This window comes from Leucoraja erinacea, chromosome 19 (assembly GCF_028641065.1).
Source record: "Leucoraja erinacea ecotype New England chromosome 19, Leri_hhj_1, whole genome shotgun sequence".
NCBI lineage: Eukaryota > Metazoa > Chordata > Chondrichthyes > Rajiformes > Rajidae > Leucoraja > Leucoraja erinaceus.
The window spans coordinates 4,956,987-4,974,875 of record NC_073395.1 but is presented as its reverse complement, the minus strand read 5'-3'; the positions used below and the strand labels follow the sequence as shown (position 1 = coordinate 4,974,875).

Genomic DNA, 17,889 nt, shown 5'->3' with positions numbered 1-17,889 from the left:
TGATTGCATGATCTAGTTTGGTATAAGGCAACAGCATCATGGCCAAAATAAGTAAATGTAATCTATTTAGTATCCTTGTAAGGACTCAATCCCCTGTCTGCTATTAGCTGAAGGTCAGCACTAGGCACAGAAATGTTGGCTATTTTCCCTTGTGGCTTGCGGGATCAGGAGAAGGCAGCGAGATACTGAGTTGGATGATCAGCCATGATCATATTAAATGGCGGTGCAGGCTCGAAGGGCCGAATGGCCTACTCCTGCACCTATTTTCTATCTTTTCTTTCTAGTTAAAAGATATTTTGTAATGTTTACTGTAATTATCCTCATCCTGAAAAACAGAAGTAATTCAAATCTAATTTCACAAGTGCATGAATTATAGGTGATTGAAGATTTGAACGAGGTACATTTTCTAAAATTCCCAAGTGAATCAGTTGGCTAAAATTTGTTTGCCATTCTCATGATGACATTTTTGAGTCTCCTGATGTAGAGACCCAAATGGATAAGAATTACACATTTACTTCCCTCAAGACCATTAACTAGCCAGTTGGAGTCCAAATTGTGTCAGATATTAAATTACTATTAAACAAATGAAAATAATGGTTCATTTTGAGATCTAAGTGCAGTTAGTCATCAAAAACTATATAGTCTTCCTTTTTCAATTCTTGTAGCTTAATGTTCAAATAAAGATGTGATAATATCCTGTAAAGCAGATTGTGACATAGCCCACCAAAAGGTGACCGTGGCTTAGTTACTTTTACTTTGCAGTTCAATGGAAATGTTGTATTAGAGTACTAATTGTCCCTTTTATAATTTGTTCTCAATTTTTTAATCTCAAATATTTATTAATCTTTCACATAATTCATATTGACCTATTTTTGAAAAGGTTTTGTTTAAACTATAATATTAAAGTTTTTATGGTGAGTCTTGGTCAAATATTATACACATGAAAATAACCTGCATGTTCCAATTGAATTGCCATTTTTTATGATAAAACTCAGACCATGATAGATTATGGTAAGACAGGTTATAAACAGCCTATTAAACCACAAATACATTGTTACCTGATGTTTTGGGTTATACCATAAATGTACCCCTGGCATTTTACAGCCATTGCAAATCTCAAAGAAAACTAAATTCAGGAGTATTTATTAAAATGGTGGCTGAAAAATTCCAGACTTTGGGGGCGGGCAAGGATTTGTGGGAGGAACTTCGCTAAAGTTTTTCATTTTCAAAAGGCAGATTTGACCGAGTTAACAAGTTTTTTTTTAATGTACCAATATATGTTCTTAGAAATAGAATGCTGTGATTTATTAAAATCCAGCAAAATACCCTATTTTAAAATGATAAAAGAATAAGTGAACCTCAATAATTCAAATTATCACTTAAAAACAAAAGAAACGATGTTGAAATGCCATGTACCCACAGCAACTTGGAAAACTTACTCCCCAAACCAATTTAATTTTCTTAAAAGTATGGCCCAGTCAATCTAGGAGCAACCTTGCTCCCTTCTGCTTGAGAAACTGATTCGAAGCGCATTCAGAAATGGACAGGAATGCTCTAAAAAAAAAACCCAAAAACTCCAGCATGGGCAGGGAGGCCGCGGATCCCGGGGGAGCCGCACACTGAGCTATTTGGTATGCATGAGTGGGCCGGTAGAAAAGACCAGCGCTGTGGCTTCTTAACTTTACTCAACAATGCAGCGCCAGCACCGGGCTCGCCCTGCCCGACAACTTCCCTGCTGCTGCTTCCTCCTCCCCCTCCCCTTCAGTAAAATGCGCCAGAAAGTCGCAGCACACGGTGCCGTCAATGTAGAGAGCGAGAGAGAGCAAGACCATCCGGGTGAAGAGGAAACCTGGCCGGTGCTGCGCTCCACAAAGCTGCCCTCGTCACTGACAAGGCGCCATTGGCCCACTTCCACCACCGTACTTTTTCAAAATGATCACACATACACACAATGGGGGCACTGACACTTGTCTTTTTTTTCCAAAACATACTTCATATTTTCCCGTCTTTATTATATAAATATCAGCTTTTAACGTTTACTGTAAGAATATAAAACGTTTAAGTATCATTTACAAATTCACATACAGTACAATTCAAATATAGGTTGATCAGCAGGATATTTTTGTTTTCCTCTCTTTTTCCTTCAGCAACTACCTGTCTCTGCATCATGGCCCTTTTTACAGGCAAATCAGTCCTCGGGAATTGATGCGTTTTTCTCATGACGAGCTCCCCCCCTATTTAAGGTAGACTAGGCTTTCATAATTTCACAAAAGGGGGGGAAAAAAGCCCCCCCCCCCCCCACAACTGGCGCAGAATGTCGATCAAAAAATAAGCCAGCACAGCTGCCAGATCAAGGCGTCTAGAATCCAAATTCAGTCCTTTTCCTTTGCATAAAACTATAGTTCGCGATTCTGACTTGGGTGCAGCCAAGACTGCAAAAACCAGCCTCGTGTGCTTCAGAAATTTCTTGTAAAAATGTTGCCGGCCAACTTATTTTCATCGAATATCTTTTGTTTTGTTCAAATCCAAAAAGGGTAGTAAAACCAACCAGCGAGGAGGGGCAACGTTTGCCTAGGCATATTTTACTGTTAAACTCCTCAATTTCAGGGCACAAAAAAAAACGAGGTAGCCTTGAATGTGTCTATCAGCAATATGCATACCATCTACAAAACAAAAAAAGTATGAACCAGTTTCCATAAACAAATGTAACCAGTGTCAGAATTACTTCGTTATGAAAACTATGTTGAAGGATGGGAATACTGCAACTTATTTGATAGCACAGTGTGGAAAGAATGTCTTGCAAGTTACAACAGAACAATCACCTTTTTTTGTTTTGTCGTTTTTGAGTCAATTTTTTGGAGAGAAAAAAACCCAATACTCTTGTTTTGACAGCAATGGCGATAATTATTAAGCATTTTTAAGGAAAAAAAATGTTCACCTCACTTTTTCACTTTCAGTCATCTGCCAGAGTCCCAAGTTAAGAACTTTAAGGCAGGGCAATTGCGTAATTCTTTCCAAACCCCTTTTGGTGATTTTTGTGCAGCCATAGAGATCAATGCCAGTCAGCTGGGTCAAATGGTCAGCTATGAGCTCCAGTCCTTTGTCTGTAATCCGCACACACTGGCCGATATTTAGGGTCCTTAATTCGTGCATCTGCCGGGCCATTTTGTTGATGCCGTCATCACTTATGTGGCAGGAGCAAAGGGAAAGCGATTTGAGTTGATATAAGCCTTGCGCGATATAAGCCAGGCTCTGGTCGCCTATCTTATCGCAGAAGGAAACGTCCAACCCACTCAGTCTCAAGCTACCCATGGCCAAATGCATGATGCCGGTGTCGCTGATGTTGTCACAGGACCTTAGGTTGAGACTCCACAAACTCGTCATGTGTGAAAGATGCAGCATACCCGCGTCTGAAATCCCACCGCAGAAACTCAAGTTGAGCACCTTGAGTTTGGTCAGGCCTTTGGAGATGTGTTTTAAGGAGAGATCGGATAGTTTCTGGCAGTCTTGTAAAGTCAGATATTCCAGGTTTAAGCAGCCTTCCGCAGCGCTTCTAGTCATGCCTGCCAAATGGCCGATCCCTACATCCGAAACATGCCGGCAACTCCTCAGATTCAGGCTCTTTAGTCTGTGCAAGCCCCAGGCAATCAACAGAAGGCCTGTGTTGGTGATATTGCTGCAGCCGCCCAGCTCCAGCACCTCCAGATTCTTGAGATATTGTGCGATCCTCCCCAGGCTACTGTCCGTGATCTGTTTGCAGAGGCTCAGGTTTAGCACGTTCAGGGACGGGATCTCTTGGACGAAAGCGTGCCCCAGGCCGATGTCCGTCAAGTTGTAGCAGCCGCTGAGGTTCAGGCTCTCGATGTTGGGCATGCCTTGGATCACATAGCTGAGGCTGCGGCGCAGGCTGAGGATCTGCACCCGCCTGATACCCCGTGCCTGCAGACTGGGGAACAGGGACGGGTTGGCTCTCCTCAGATGCAACTTGGCTTCGACCCCTCTCCAGACGGATTTGTGGTAGGCAGCGTCCCTCCAAGCCGCGCACACTTGCGCCGCCCGCCCTTTGTCCCGGACGTCCAGGTAGCTGAAGATCATGGCTAGGATCTCGGGGAAGAGACACGAGATGTGCGTCTCCATGTTGCGGCGCTGCTTTTTCCCCCACCCCTCCCCTCCCCCGGCCCCCCCTCTCGCCTTTCTCCCCGCTCTCCCTCTCCCTCTCCCTCGCTCGCTGCCGCCTCCGCCAATCGATCAGCTCGCGATCCGGGGCCGCGCGTCACGTGACCCGCCCGGCTTGCGCAGTCGGCCGCGAGCAGCCGGCGCCGGCGGTTGGGCGCGAAGCCGCTCCGTCACGCGGGGGCCCTCGAGCCGCCGACGTCCGACTTTAACCTCGCATTACTTCAACAAAAAAACAACAACCCCCAACAAAATCTTCCCCCCTCTCGCAGACTTGTGCTCCTTGTCTTCAATTAGCGCCGCCCTCCATCGGAGCTCGCATCCCTCGCTCTCTCTCTCCAGCCCGGGGCCTTCCTGCGGCCTTTGTCTGATCTTTTCAAAAACCTCCACTTGGCAGGCGCGCAGCATTTTCCATTGCGGGGGTGTCCCCCGGAAATTAGAAACAGAAAAGAAACGCGCTGCCAGAACTCAAACCTCATGTTTTCGCCTAGCCACAGTCAGGATTATTAATACCCGGCCATGTACTGGTGCGAGGAGAAGAGAGAATAAAAAAGGTTTTGAGGGGGCGAGAACGTGGCGTGGAGCTCTCGGACTCCCCCGCGGTTGAGTTCGCCATTGGTCTCGCTCGGATGGAACGGTAAGGACAGTTCCCTAGGTAACCAAGTTCTTACAACCCGGTTCACTTTACATTAACTCCTTAGCTACTTGCCCACAGAACAATCCCACCTGCCAAATCACCAGGATTTAATTACATGAATTTCCCAAAATTATTCAATTTCGACTGTGCATAGTCAAAATTTTGCATTCAATTATTTTGAACCCATTAAAAAAAAAGAATTGGCGCATTCCTAAGTGTTGGAATGGCATGCTCGCACTCTGCAAAAAAATTTGCATTTGCAAATCATCCGCATACTTATGCTTTTCTACATTTTTGTAATAATGGCAATTTTTTTTCCGCAGTGACCATATAACATTTTAATCTAGCACCAATTTTCAGCCTTTCGCTTTCCAAATGGAAGTCTGATTTTAAAAAGCATAGATTTGCATAACTACTGATGGAAATGAAGTTTGAATTTTGTTTGGATTTTGCAGAGCAAAACTCATACTTAAACCCTAAATTTTAGGTTCATTTTATTTCCCCAACTATTTAAACTGCTAATTGTATTAGAGGTTTGTGTTCCATCAGTTAATGTTATGTAATCTCTTCAACTTGTACCATGTACTTGAACATGACTACCAGATCGCACAATAGCCCCATCTTTAGCATTTGAAAAAAACGGCGCCACCGTTCCTTAACATTGGTCAATAAAAAAAATAAAAACACTTTGGGGTGGCGACGAACAGATTGTCAAGGAGGATCGTCTAACATCAAAGAGTTAATTTAAAAGAATAGCGGTGGAAAGAGGCCTTTAAAGGTAGGGAACAGGGGAGGAGACTGAAACCAGTGTGAAAGATTGCCTCTCGTGGCGCATGTTCCAATTGGCCTCAGGACGGAATAGTAGTGAGAAGTGAGAATTTTTGTTTAGTCAAAGCGCTAGTCTAAATACAAATGATGCAGCCACGAAGATGAATAATGCATGTTCTCTGATCATTTCGAGTACATTCTTGTCAATTAGTTCCATATACATCAGTGACAATAAAATTGGTGGCACACAGTTGCTAACACATTGTGCGCAAAAGGCCTAGTAAATGAATCCAGAGAATGGGCTGTTTTTGTGACTACAGGGTTTTTGTCAAGAAGATAGTGGGATTCAAAAAATAAGTTTCTTGATCTTGATATTTTTGTTGCTTAAAATAGGTGTAACTTAGTCCGAACGACGATGAGTAGCTTTGCAGAAAAGAACAAAGTTCCAGGTTTGAGTTAAATGAAAAATAATACTTTCCCATGATTTTCAGAATGCTGAATGCAAGAATATTATTTTCACGCAGTGAATAGAGTTCTTCCCCTCTCTAATTCCCCTGCTGTGGGGGGAGGCGAGGCACATCTGTTCGTATATGGCATTGTTGGCTGTTGGAAGAAACCACACCTCATCATTTCTGTCTTCCTGTCTCCCGAAGTTGTTTCTCTTTAATGGGAACAGACAATAGACTGCCCCCTCTCGGTTGGTCTGGATAAGCAATAGCTCCAACTACCACGCATTGCAAGAACAATATTTCCACAGTATCACAGAGAAGAAGTGGATGTTAAGATTGTAATAATAGTGAAATATTGAAAATTTCTCAAATGTAAAGTCAAAACTGTTTAGCATTTTATCTGTTACTGTAAAATAATAGGAAATTCTCTGTACTCTTTAAAAAGGAGCTCATCATTTGAGAATAGAAATAAGAATTATTGATTTTCTGTTATTAAAAAATACTTCTCCATTGGAAATACTTGGTTATTTAGCAACTCTTTATTTGCTGTTTGAAAAAAAATGTTAGTGTAAAGACATTTGTTAGAATTATGTTAGAGTTAGTACAGGCAACACAATCCACCCAGGCCATATTGAAAGTAAAATGGCTCCCCGATTGTAGTCAAGTTGCCATAAGAAATATGAAAATATTTATATCAAGTCTTCACAAGCTGTATAACTGCATCTCATTGTCTTGTGACTTAGCTGGTAAATATGATACTTGGTTGTGATGTTCCATTTTCTTGTTTATTCCAATGTTCATTGTCCCCTTGGTTATAGGGAAGATATAAAATCATCAGTCTTCGTCAGAATCTTTGTAATTCTCTTACCCCTGAAGGTGAAAGAAGCCAGATCATTGGATGTATTTAAGGCAGAGATAGGTAAATATTTGAAAGAAGGAATTGCAGTTTATACACAGTGGAGAAGTCAAAGGCCAAATAGTTCAGCCATGACAGTATTGAATGGTGGTGCAGGCTTGAAGGGCCAAGTGGCCTACAGTTCCATTATTCATGTGTTCCCAATCATTGTTGGTAATTTCTACAGCAAAATATTTTATGTGGCTACCATGAGTATGATTACATTCTTTGGTCCGGCTCATGTGATATTTGGCCACTTTGATTCAGTACCAGGCATCTATTGTTGAGGGATCATTACGCTGACTTGAATTGCTTTATCGAGGAGAGGTCTTGAAGAGTAATTGGAAAAACAGTCAAAGGGAATTAGCCAAATATAAAATATTTTCCAGATATCTTTTGGAATATTTAGTTTCTTGAGGACGCAATAATCACCTTTTTACTTCACGGTACCTCTATAGAAAATTGAGCTTGTGAAAGGAGCTATCTTGACATCAGATTCACAAGTGAGCCCTGATTTTCTCTCCTTTTTTTTGTGTTTCTCAGGAATGGTGAGTGCCAAGACCAACCAGGGAAAGTGACTTTTGCCTTTTTTTCCACTCCTGCGTATTCTAGTCTAGTCCATAGTCTAATAGGCTAATAGTTGTGCCCTCTTATTGCACTAATCGGACCAGTTAATTCATTAAAAAAAAATCAGGAATTGAAATTGAAGTATTATTAGTCTGTACTTTTTTTTTTACAAACTTGCATCACTCCAATAGTTCAGATGCCAGATCCATGATAGGCTATGGCTATGGTTTGTAGTTATTTAAACTTTACTGAGTTTACTGAGAATATTCACACATAATTTTATATGCATTTACTTGAAACAGTTGTATCATTACAAAATGTTGATGATGTAATATGTTCTATGTACATTTCCTTTAATAAAATGGACTGAGTACATTACAATCTGATATTTTTCTAACATTGCGAGGATGGATTTACATTACTTTTCAAATTGTAGCCATTGTTGTAATTCAGTGACTTTAAAGTGTCTTGGGATGCATTGTGGTCATAAAATGTGCCACTTAACCAATTCTCTTATTCCTGCTGTCTGGAAAGTAAGGAAGGCTTGATAGTTATACTGTGCAAATCTATGGCGTGGAAAGAAAGGAAGAAAGAGCAAGCTAATTAATAATCCTTAATGTGTATGTTGCTAATTTTGGCTGGACTATTGGGAAGGCACAGAAGGTATGATGTAACCAACAGTTAAATCTTCTAAAAATACAACTTTTGTTTGCCTTTCTCTTTTCCAGGTTTCTCCCCTCTACTACAGTTACTCTGAAGCAGGGTTCCGACCCAAAACCTCACCTATCCATGTCTTCCAAAGATGCTGCCTGACTCACTTTGTGTTTTGTTTGTAAACCAGTATTTGCGGTTCCTCGTGTTTACATGACATTGCTCTCCATTGGGAATGCCATTGGTGGGGTTACAGTTAATAGTTCCTTAGTTGCCTTAAAATGTCTTTATAGAATGTTGATGGCTGGTACTCATGTTATAGAAATGTTACCTGCCACAGGAAAGCATAAACCTAGATGTTGTTGGACCCTTCTAAAGGCCTAAACCAGCTACTGCTTGAATTATAAGTAGAGCTGAAAATTTATCATAAATAAATAGTTCCACATCTGGCATTCGGGCAAAAGAAAATTTATGGATTAGTTAGGCAAAAGTGGTTGAACTAAGGGACCCTATCAGGAAAGACAGTTGCAACATTGCCCTGGGGTTATGATGATAAATTGGCCTCCATCAATTAGAATTATCTTCCCCATATTGCATCAACCTCAATTTTGCTGGCACGTCTTGGTGCTTTAATCACTCAATTGGCATCATAATGTTGATGGTAGTTAGAACTTTAGTCCAAGAAGGTGGATGACAGAATCTAAGAAATCGTAAACCTGAAGGTGATCAATGAGTTCTGAAGAAAGGTCATTGACTTGAAATGTTAGGTCAGATCATGCTGAATCCTGATTTTGGGGGAGTCCAGAACCAGGGGCCACAGTTTAAGAATAAGGGGTAAGCCATTTAGAATGGAGATGAGGAAACACTTTTTCACTTTTTCTTCTGCCTCAGAGGGCGGTGGAGGTCGGTTCTCTGGATACTTTCAAGAGAGAGATAGATAGGGCTCTTGAAGATAGTGGGGTCAGGGGGATATGGGGAGAAGGCAGGAACAGGGTACCGATTGTGGATGGTCAGCCATGATCACATTGAATGGCGGTCTGGCTTGAAGGGCCGAATGGCCTACTATTGTACCTATTGTTTAATAATCATTTTTTCCACTTACCTTGAATTAATGGCATCTGGATTGTTAGTTCAATATTGCAGTGATTATACTACTGTTAGAGCATCCATAATGGCAGATTGATGATAGTGTTGGCTTAGGTACAAACACATATTGAAACGGTACATATATATATATTACTCGGGAATCTTCCATTCCAAAGGTTAATGGTCTGCATCTTGCTCACCACTTTGTTAAACATTGTCTGATGTGCACAAGGGCTCACTTTGTTACGGCAATTTCTGCCAGACGTACTGCAAGGGAAGACAATGCTGAGCAGTTTTGCTGAATATAGTTTTCTCAAACCCTCTAAGAGAGCTGAGTTTTCCATTTATTTTCTCTCCTGAATACTCCTTCACCATCCTGAATAATCGGATCTAAAAGGTTCTAACCTTTGGGGACTTTGAGCAAGATTTTGGTTGTGGCAGCCTTGGCCATTTAGTTTCACACCAATCTACAGCAAAGCACTGAGATCCTCTCCTCATGCTCCTCCGCTTCCCATTTGGCTGTGGGAAGGACTTGATCAAAGTGCTACTTCTTCACACCCATTTCCTCCCAACAGCCAGTTCCGATGAAGAGATCCAGACCCGAACTGTTAACCATTTTTCTTTCTATAGATGTTGCCTGACCCACTAAATCTTTCCAGCATTTACTACTTTTATTTCATATTTTTAGCATCTGCATGTTTTGATTTTCCAAATGATATAGGAGTCTGCAGAAGAGGACTTTGTGACTAACACTAGTTAGACAAGACTATGCATATGGCTGCGTCACTCATTATTAGAGAGTTCTGTTTCATTTATTTTCTAATTTAGAGTATTTATGGTTAATGACTAGCAAGCATTCTTTTAGATATTGCAAAATAGTGAGATTATGGATTAATGCCAAGATGTGAGCTCAGCCAGGCATGTTTTTCTGTTTTGCGAACTGTTTGTTGTTGCCAAAGGAAAGATATAAAGACATGAGACACTAGAAATTATAGCTGGAATTTTTAGCAAAACATACAATGGTGGAGGAACTCAATGGAGGGAAAGGACAGGATCTGCAGAGGGACTGGACAGTCAACATTTTGGTTCGGGACTGAATGTTTTCTAGATGTCAAATGCATGGATTCCCAGCTAAATGATTCTCATAAGATCCTAATTTGGAATGGACTATAGGCAGGTTGATGGAGTGGAATCCTTCCACTTTCACAAGCACTGCTGGATTGCCTTTTAAAGTACATATGAAGATGAATATACCCTTTAGCTGAAGAAAATCACCAAAGCCACAATCCAGACATCTGTTCATTCTGACTGACCTTGCCAATAGCAAAGATACATCCTTTATGGACATTGAAGTGTCAAGTCACCTTACTAATATGTCCTTCGTACCTCTACACTCTTTCCCTCAGTCTATTTTCATTCCTTCCATTCACTGCCTCCCTTATACCCTTTCTCTCCTCAATTCTTCCTCTTCCTTCCTGCTCTACCTCCCGCCACCCATATCTCCCCCTTCCACCTCTCCTCCACTTCTCTCCATTTCCCTCCTTCCTTCAGAAGCTCAAGAGTTGATTAGCCCTGGTTTGAGTAGCTGGCTGTTAAAAGCTGGTGCATGGGATTTGTGAATTGTCGTGATGTTGGGTAGATCACGGAGGGCCTGCTTCGCATTGCAGGGAAGGATTTTCAGACGCAGTTCCAGAAATCCCTACTTGGAGGATGGCTGTATGTAAGTTTCAATTTATATTTGAGGTCATCTGTAAATTAACAATGTTTGCTGCTGAGATCAAAATCAAATGTAACCAAACCAAATCATAATGTTATTCCTGGCCCAGGACATGATCTTGGATGGAATGCTATTGTCATTCAAACCTAGGTTTGAACGAAATTACATTTACTACAGTTTTACATTACAAAAAAAAACCTCAAAACCCACACTTAACACAGTTTACATAAACATCCATCACAGTGAGTCTCCAACACCTCCTCACTATGATGGAAGGCAAAGTCTTATCTCTTCCCTTTATTCTTCACCCACGATCCAACTGCAGCGTCAAGGCGAACTGGGGCTTACGGACAAAGAAGAAGGAAACCAAATATAAAATGTGGCATGCTGTACCGATGTCCTACAGCCAATTGCAATGTATTTACTGGGTGCTTCATTCAGTGTGGAACTGATGGCAGCCCTACCTGTGTGTCCTGAAAAATAAGCCTCCTCATGAACCCTCTTCTCTGGACAGCTGCATCTATTGAGGAAGAGCCTGGTGCTGTTCCTGAGAGTGCTTTTCCTTGGCCTTTATTCCCAGCTCCCCATCTTGTGTGTTTTTCTGTTTTTCTTACTATTGGCTTCTACATACCATTATTTAAAGGAAAAATATTTTTCCTTTAAATAATGTCCTCAAAGTCCTTTTGTGGTTTTGCACTGGCCACAGTATTACAGTGTGGCCATGGTGCAAAGAGCAATGAACTAGTAGACAGTTCCAAACTGTTGAAAATGAACAGCAAAGTTACCAAAGATTTCTAAACAAACATTCAATACTAATTTCTGTGAAGGTAACCTTTCACGTGATCATTTAAGAAAGTGGGTATGACGCAGCATTTTCAGATTTGCATGTTAACCCATCAGTCTGATATCTCTGTGTTTAGTTTAGGGATTTCTCTGGTGATCTCCAGAAAAATTCTGCACCTTGAGCAAAACTCCTGTTAATATTGCAGTAGGGAATAGTGGCACAGATGGTTAAATTACTGGGCTTTTAATCTCCTGGCCTGAGTTAAAACAACAGCAACACAAGTTAATCTGTTTAATTTATATAACATTTATGAAATATTGTAACCTTACAATGAAGGCAAATGTTGGCTCAATAATTGTGATATTAGAATGGCAGAATTGTCATTAAATAATATCTGGTTTTGTCAGGACAGGAAATCTACTGTTCTTATCCATTCTGGTCAATGTGTGACTCCAGGCTCACTATAGAGTAGCTGAGTAATTTGCCTACATCTTGTCATTCTGTTGCATCAAAAGTATTATTTTAAACCTGAAATTGAATAAAAATATTGCAGTTCTGCTGCATCTCATTCAGAATGGTGGTGAACAATTAAACAGCTGATGGGAGGAGGAGGCTCCAGAACATTCCACGTTCAGCATTTTAATGTCAAATAAAAGCGGCACGTACAGCCATAAGTGACAAGTGAATAATCCATTTGCTTCTTACTCCACGTGATATTAAGAAAAGACCAAGCGATACATCAAAGAGTGAACAACATCTGTGGTTGTTGCATTCAAAATATAACTTCCATGAAAAACTGCATTGAGCTGACCAATTTCTGTATGATTACAACACTGACATTGTACAAACTTATCCAGGATGTCACGTGGACAAAATGCTGAGCAGAATTATATTTGCCTGATCAGTATCCTCTCAAATCTCAGCAAATGATGGAAGGTATCGCCAACAGTTTAAGAAGAGATTTTGTTGTACAGATGTTGGTGAGGCCATTTGTGAAATATTGTGTATTACATTTGGTGCCCTTACCTAAACATGGATATACAGGTTGAAACTCTGTCGTCTGACATTATGTGGCCCAGCAGCTCCTGTGGTCCAGGATATTTTTGGTCTTGATGTTTGCTTATTATTCTCACATGTACTGAGAAACAATTAACTTGTTGTTTGCATGCCACCCAGTCAAATTGTACTAGAGCAAAAACATTCAAATTCTAGTTTTAAATAATACCTTTCATACAACAAATCATTTGGTTCTGTCAGGCCAGGACATCTACCATTCCTGTCACTGTCGTTTAGCTGACACATTGAATGCATGAAAGGTACTATTGATGATATCCAGCATTGCTGGCTGTCCTAATAACATTCTTAACTGTAATGGAGTTTAATTTGACGTGAAACAACATGAAATTGTATCTGCTTAATGACATGTACAATCAATATTGTGATGATATCCATTCCTGGCAATGATTCCTATTTTCCTGGTGGAAGATAAGTGGGATTCCTTCATTGCCAGAAATTAAAGGTGTGAATCACAAAATTTCTCTGGAAAAGACCAAGTAATTTGACATTTGAAACTTCAGGGCATTTAGATGAATAGCATTTAATGAAGAGTTAGTATGATGTGGATTGGGCTAGGTCGCTTCCACTGGTTTGTTTCACCATACCCGCAGTACAGGTGCAACCAATGTTTAGCCAACTTTCAAAGTTAAATGGTTAAAGGAGTAACAGGAGGCACAAGTTTAAGAAAATGGGCAAAAAAAAGGTTGTTTATAAATAAATTGCTGTTAACAGAATATAATTCTCTAACACAGGATTATTAATGTGGTATCTGTAAGATCTTTTGAAAGACAATTGCATAGTTGCTTAAAATAGACAAGCCTTAATGCCTGTGTGAGAGTAAATTGGAGAGTGGTCACTGGTGATGGAGAATACAACAGACTTAATGATAGAAAGCTTCTTTCTTTACGATAACATCCTATCCCAGCCCCAAGCAACTTGTCAAAAGTCGTTGACTTGGTCAAAATATGAAGTGGTTATATGGAGTTATAATCCATCAAAAGTCACCGCAGAAATACAGACATACTTGTCTGAGAAATAGTGTCTGCAGAATCCATTGTTGAGTTATATCACGCAGTACAAATAAGCCTGCAGCTAGATACTACATGTAATTGATAGGGAGGAAATAGTGAGAAAATAATTATTTTAGTGGCTATGTTATATAGTTTAGCTGCAGAATTTTACTGTTCATTGTTATAGCATATTGACTATGTAACATGTACATTTATATAGATATTAGTTCCAGAGCAGATTTAATATTGCAGGCTCTTGCCACAGAGAGATGTTGGGAGTTTTACTGTCATCATTTCTGTATTGTGAGGCAATTTAATTTCCTTCACATACTGAATTTTACAAACGGCTCCGAGCAATGAACCACACACATCTGCTGATGTTGCCAAGAGTGGATAACAACTGTCTTTGTTATCACAGGAAAACTATGTGTATCAAGTATTAGTTCAGAAGTATGGGTGTATAATTATGAAATGATTTTGGCAAATGCACAACAGAACACTAAATTGTGCAGCAATTTTAGGTCTTTGGATGCCAATAGTTTAGGGGTTTTTTTTGCAGTTTTGAATTTGAAAAAGTCTGAATATTGTTCCTGAACATAGGCTGGATATGAGACAAATATTCCATTTGCCAACATTTGAACACTGAAAAGCTAGAGTATTTACATGGGCTGCTGAAATATTATGTTTTCTAGATTCTGATTAGTAAACTGTCCACATACACTAATGATAAATATAACAATAAATAAATGACGAGTACGAGTACAAGAAAGGAAAAAGGAGGAGGAGCCCGAAGGCTGGGGGATGGGAGGAGACAGCAAGGACTAACAAATTTGGAAGAATTCGATGTTCATGCCCCCAGGATGCAGACTCCCCAAGCGGAATATGAGGTGCTGTTCCTCCAATTTCCGGTGTTGCTCGCTGTGGCCATGGAGGAGACCCAGGACAGAGAGGTCGGAGACAGAGTGGGAGGGGGAGTTGAAGTGTTGAGCCACCGGGAGGTCAGCTTGGTTATTGCGGACCGAGCGGAGGTGTTCGGCGAAACGATCGCCCAACCTCCGCTTGGTCTCACCGATATAGATACTCCTCTGCAGTTCTGGTGATGGATGGGGTGCAGCAATTTAGTCAGCTCTGCACAGGAGAGCAAGGTTTTACTGAAGATAGACACGAAAAGCTGGAGAAACTCAGTAGGACAGGCAGCATCTCTGGAGAGAAGCAACGGGTGACATTTCGGGTCAAGACCCTTCTTCAGGTTTTTCCAACCTAAGGAAATTATCAGTTTAGTTCGCACCAACTGAGTTGAGTTGACTGGGCATGTGCATTTGTATATCTTTATGTGTGTGTTGGTGAGACAGTATGTGTACGTATAGTTGAACACCTTTCCATACTTGTCCTGAAGCCTGATAATTTGCAGAATTTACCTAATATCCAGTGAACACTGGTCTCAGGATCCCTTTTGTCTTCCGGAACTTGTGTCAAAAGTAGATGGACTCCCGTGGCTGTGTGGATTGGTCGGTGCACATACCGCATATACAACACACACTACATTGAGGAGTATGTGAACCAGGAGCTGTGGAGATTCTGCGTTTGACATGCACTAACATAATTCTGTCTATATGTTTTATTTAATAGTTCATGTATTTTCCCCATAAACATCAGTTATAAAAAGTGTAGATTTAAACTATGATTGAGTGACATATATATATATTGTCCTATAATTGATAAATAATAGCATCTTGTGCAAAAGAAAGTATTTTTTTGAGTTCTGTCTATCCCATTAATACGTTTTGATTGCACAAGTATACTTGGAAACTCCATAATTTGTCCGAGTCCAAATATAAATGATTGGCTAAGCTGAGTCTTGATGTCGGCCAATAGCAAAGTTCCCAGTATCTTGGTAGGAACCAGAATATGTGGTCACGAACGAAATATTCAGTTGGAAAAGATTGTGACTCGGCGTTAGGAAAACTGACAAGAAATGCCCTGGGGTGGCAATGTGATGGAGAAATAGATGCGAGTTAATCAACGTATGTGAGAGAACCGGCACGAGTGTTATGTGCAGAGATCCATTTGGTTAAAACTCAGCGGGTCAGACAGCATCTCTGGAGAAAAGCAATAGGTGACGTTTCGGGTCAAGACCCTTCTTGTCAACCAATTCTATCTTATTCCATAATTATCTTGAAGTAAATAGAACAATGGTCCTCACTGACATATCTGCCACTTGTCCAGCCTCGTAAACTAACATGAGGTTGAGTGTAGCCATTGTATATTAGAGCTATCTACATATTGCTTCAGAAAAATTTCCCGGACACTTAATAACAGATTCTGCCCCATCTAAATCGTCAGCACCATGACATTTCCCATCAAAGTTAAAATCATCTAATATTACTAACCTATTATTCCTTCACTTATCTGCAATTTCCTTAAATATTTGCTCCTCTAAATAAAATCATCAAACAACTACATTGGATGTTAAATTGTGTGTGGGTTTTCATTAATGCAAGAACATGCAGTATAATGCGGATGTTATAAGCAAACATTAAAATAAAATGAAAACCAACTAAAAACTCAAGAAATGTTATATTCTCATTAATGTGCAATGGAGCATTTGGTGTAATTCTCCAACCAGATCAGGATACAACACCTGTAAATGGAGGGTTCTGATATTTCTTCTATTAGACTCCTGTTTTACTTCGGAGTGAAATGCTCTGAAATTTGAAGACGCCACCATGTGGCATGACATGCAAATTAAGACCTGAATCCTACAGCTTGAGTCTTGTAACCAGAAAATATGCAAATATTTCGATGGCTGTGGAGTTTACAGTTTTGTTGTATGCTGGTGGGTTGTGCAAAAATGGGATACCTATTTATTGGGGTTTTAACCATCCCACGTGCAGTTACCTCAATTAACACAGATTTCTGAGATGCTTTTATTGAAGATAAAATCTGTATAAGGAACTATGATGGCGTGTACAAGATTCACAGAGTCAAAGCATCGTCATTGATGTAAATTGATTCTCTTAAAGGTAAGTTGAAAGTCTTTAAAAGCAATCGGAGCAGAGTATTATTTGGGAGATTTCACTGGAATTCTCTGCTTTAAAAGGACATTATAAGCTACACAAAGCGCTGCCTCAAGTAGGCAGATACTATAATCAAAGAGCCACATTACCCTGTTTACATTCCCATCTTGTTGCTATTGTTGGGGGAAAAGGGGTACAGGAGTCTGACAACCATTACCTCCATGGTCAAGAATAGCTTCTCATCAATCATCAGTTTCCTGAACCGCCCTGCACAACCCCAACTACAACCCTATGTTAGCATCGAACCACTACGGACTATTGTATATTGTTATTGTTGTTGCATCTAATATGCCTGTACAGCTACAGCAAGTAAGAATTTCATTGCTCTGGTTCATATCTGGTGCACCTGACAAACACTTTCTTAAATGAATTTCAATTAATCGCAAGAATGAATTAAGCTTTGAATACAAGTACGGCATCATTTGCTTCCTGAGTGAGTGCTATTGCTGCATAATGTGAAACAGGTTCTTTTCAGTTTAATTGCCTGTGAAAATGGTTTTGCAAAGTTCTCAAATATAATTCACTCTATCAAGTGGGATATTAATGCGATTTGGGATGTCAATAAATGTAACACATTTGCAGGAAGTAATATAGTTATGATCATGGTTTTATAATTTAACCTTCATGACTTAAAATGTATTGCTGTTTTCGTGTTGTAATCTTTGCATGTCGTGTGGGTATACTTTCATAGAATATGATGGCCCCCTCCTCTTCATCATTTACATCCTCCCCCTTGGTCAGATACTCCGCCACTTCAACCTGGACTTCCACTGTTATGCCGATGACACCCAGATCTACCTCGGCAACATCTCCCACCGGATCACCTACTAAATCCTGATCCTCACCTACAAAGCCCTCCACCATCTGCCCCCCCCATATCATATCTCACTGACCTCTTCTCCCCCTACCAACCCTCACGGTCCCTCAGATCCACATCAGCTGGTCTACTCTCCATCCACAAGTCCAACCTCCGCAGTTTTGGAGACAGAGCCTTCTACAGGGCAGCTCCCAGGCTCTGG

General features: G+C 40.5%; 2 protein-coding genes across 4 annotated transcripts in view; one reads left to right on the top strand and one right to left on the bottom strand.

Annotated features, from left to right (window-relative positions):
- Positions 1-17,889, top strand: part of wnt5b (wingless-type MMTV integration site family, member 5b) — a 75,535-nt gene that overhangs the window by 41,369 nt on the left and 16,277 nt on the right. Inside the window, exon 1 of one of the 3 annotated variants that reach the window (XM_055650133.1) lies at positions 4,234-4,810. The exons of the other annotated variants lie outside the window; for them this stretch is intronic. The gene's annotated coding sequence lies outside the window, so the exon portion shown is untranslated. Of the gene's footprint in view, positions 1-4,233; positions 4,811-17,889 lie in introns of those variants that run through there. 3 annotated transcript variants of the gene reach the window in all.
- LOC129706130 (F-box/LRR-repeat protein 14) lies at positions 1,968-4,175 on the bottom strand. The gene has a single exon (XM_055650131.1). The coding sequence runs from the start codon at positions 4,135-4,137 to the stop codon at positions 2,935-2,937; it is 1,203 nt and encodes a 400-aa protein (XP_055506106.1). The 5' UTR covers positions 4,138-4,175; the 3' UTR covers positions 1,968-2,934.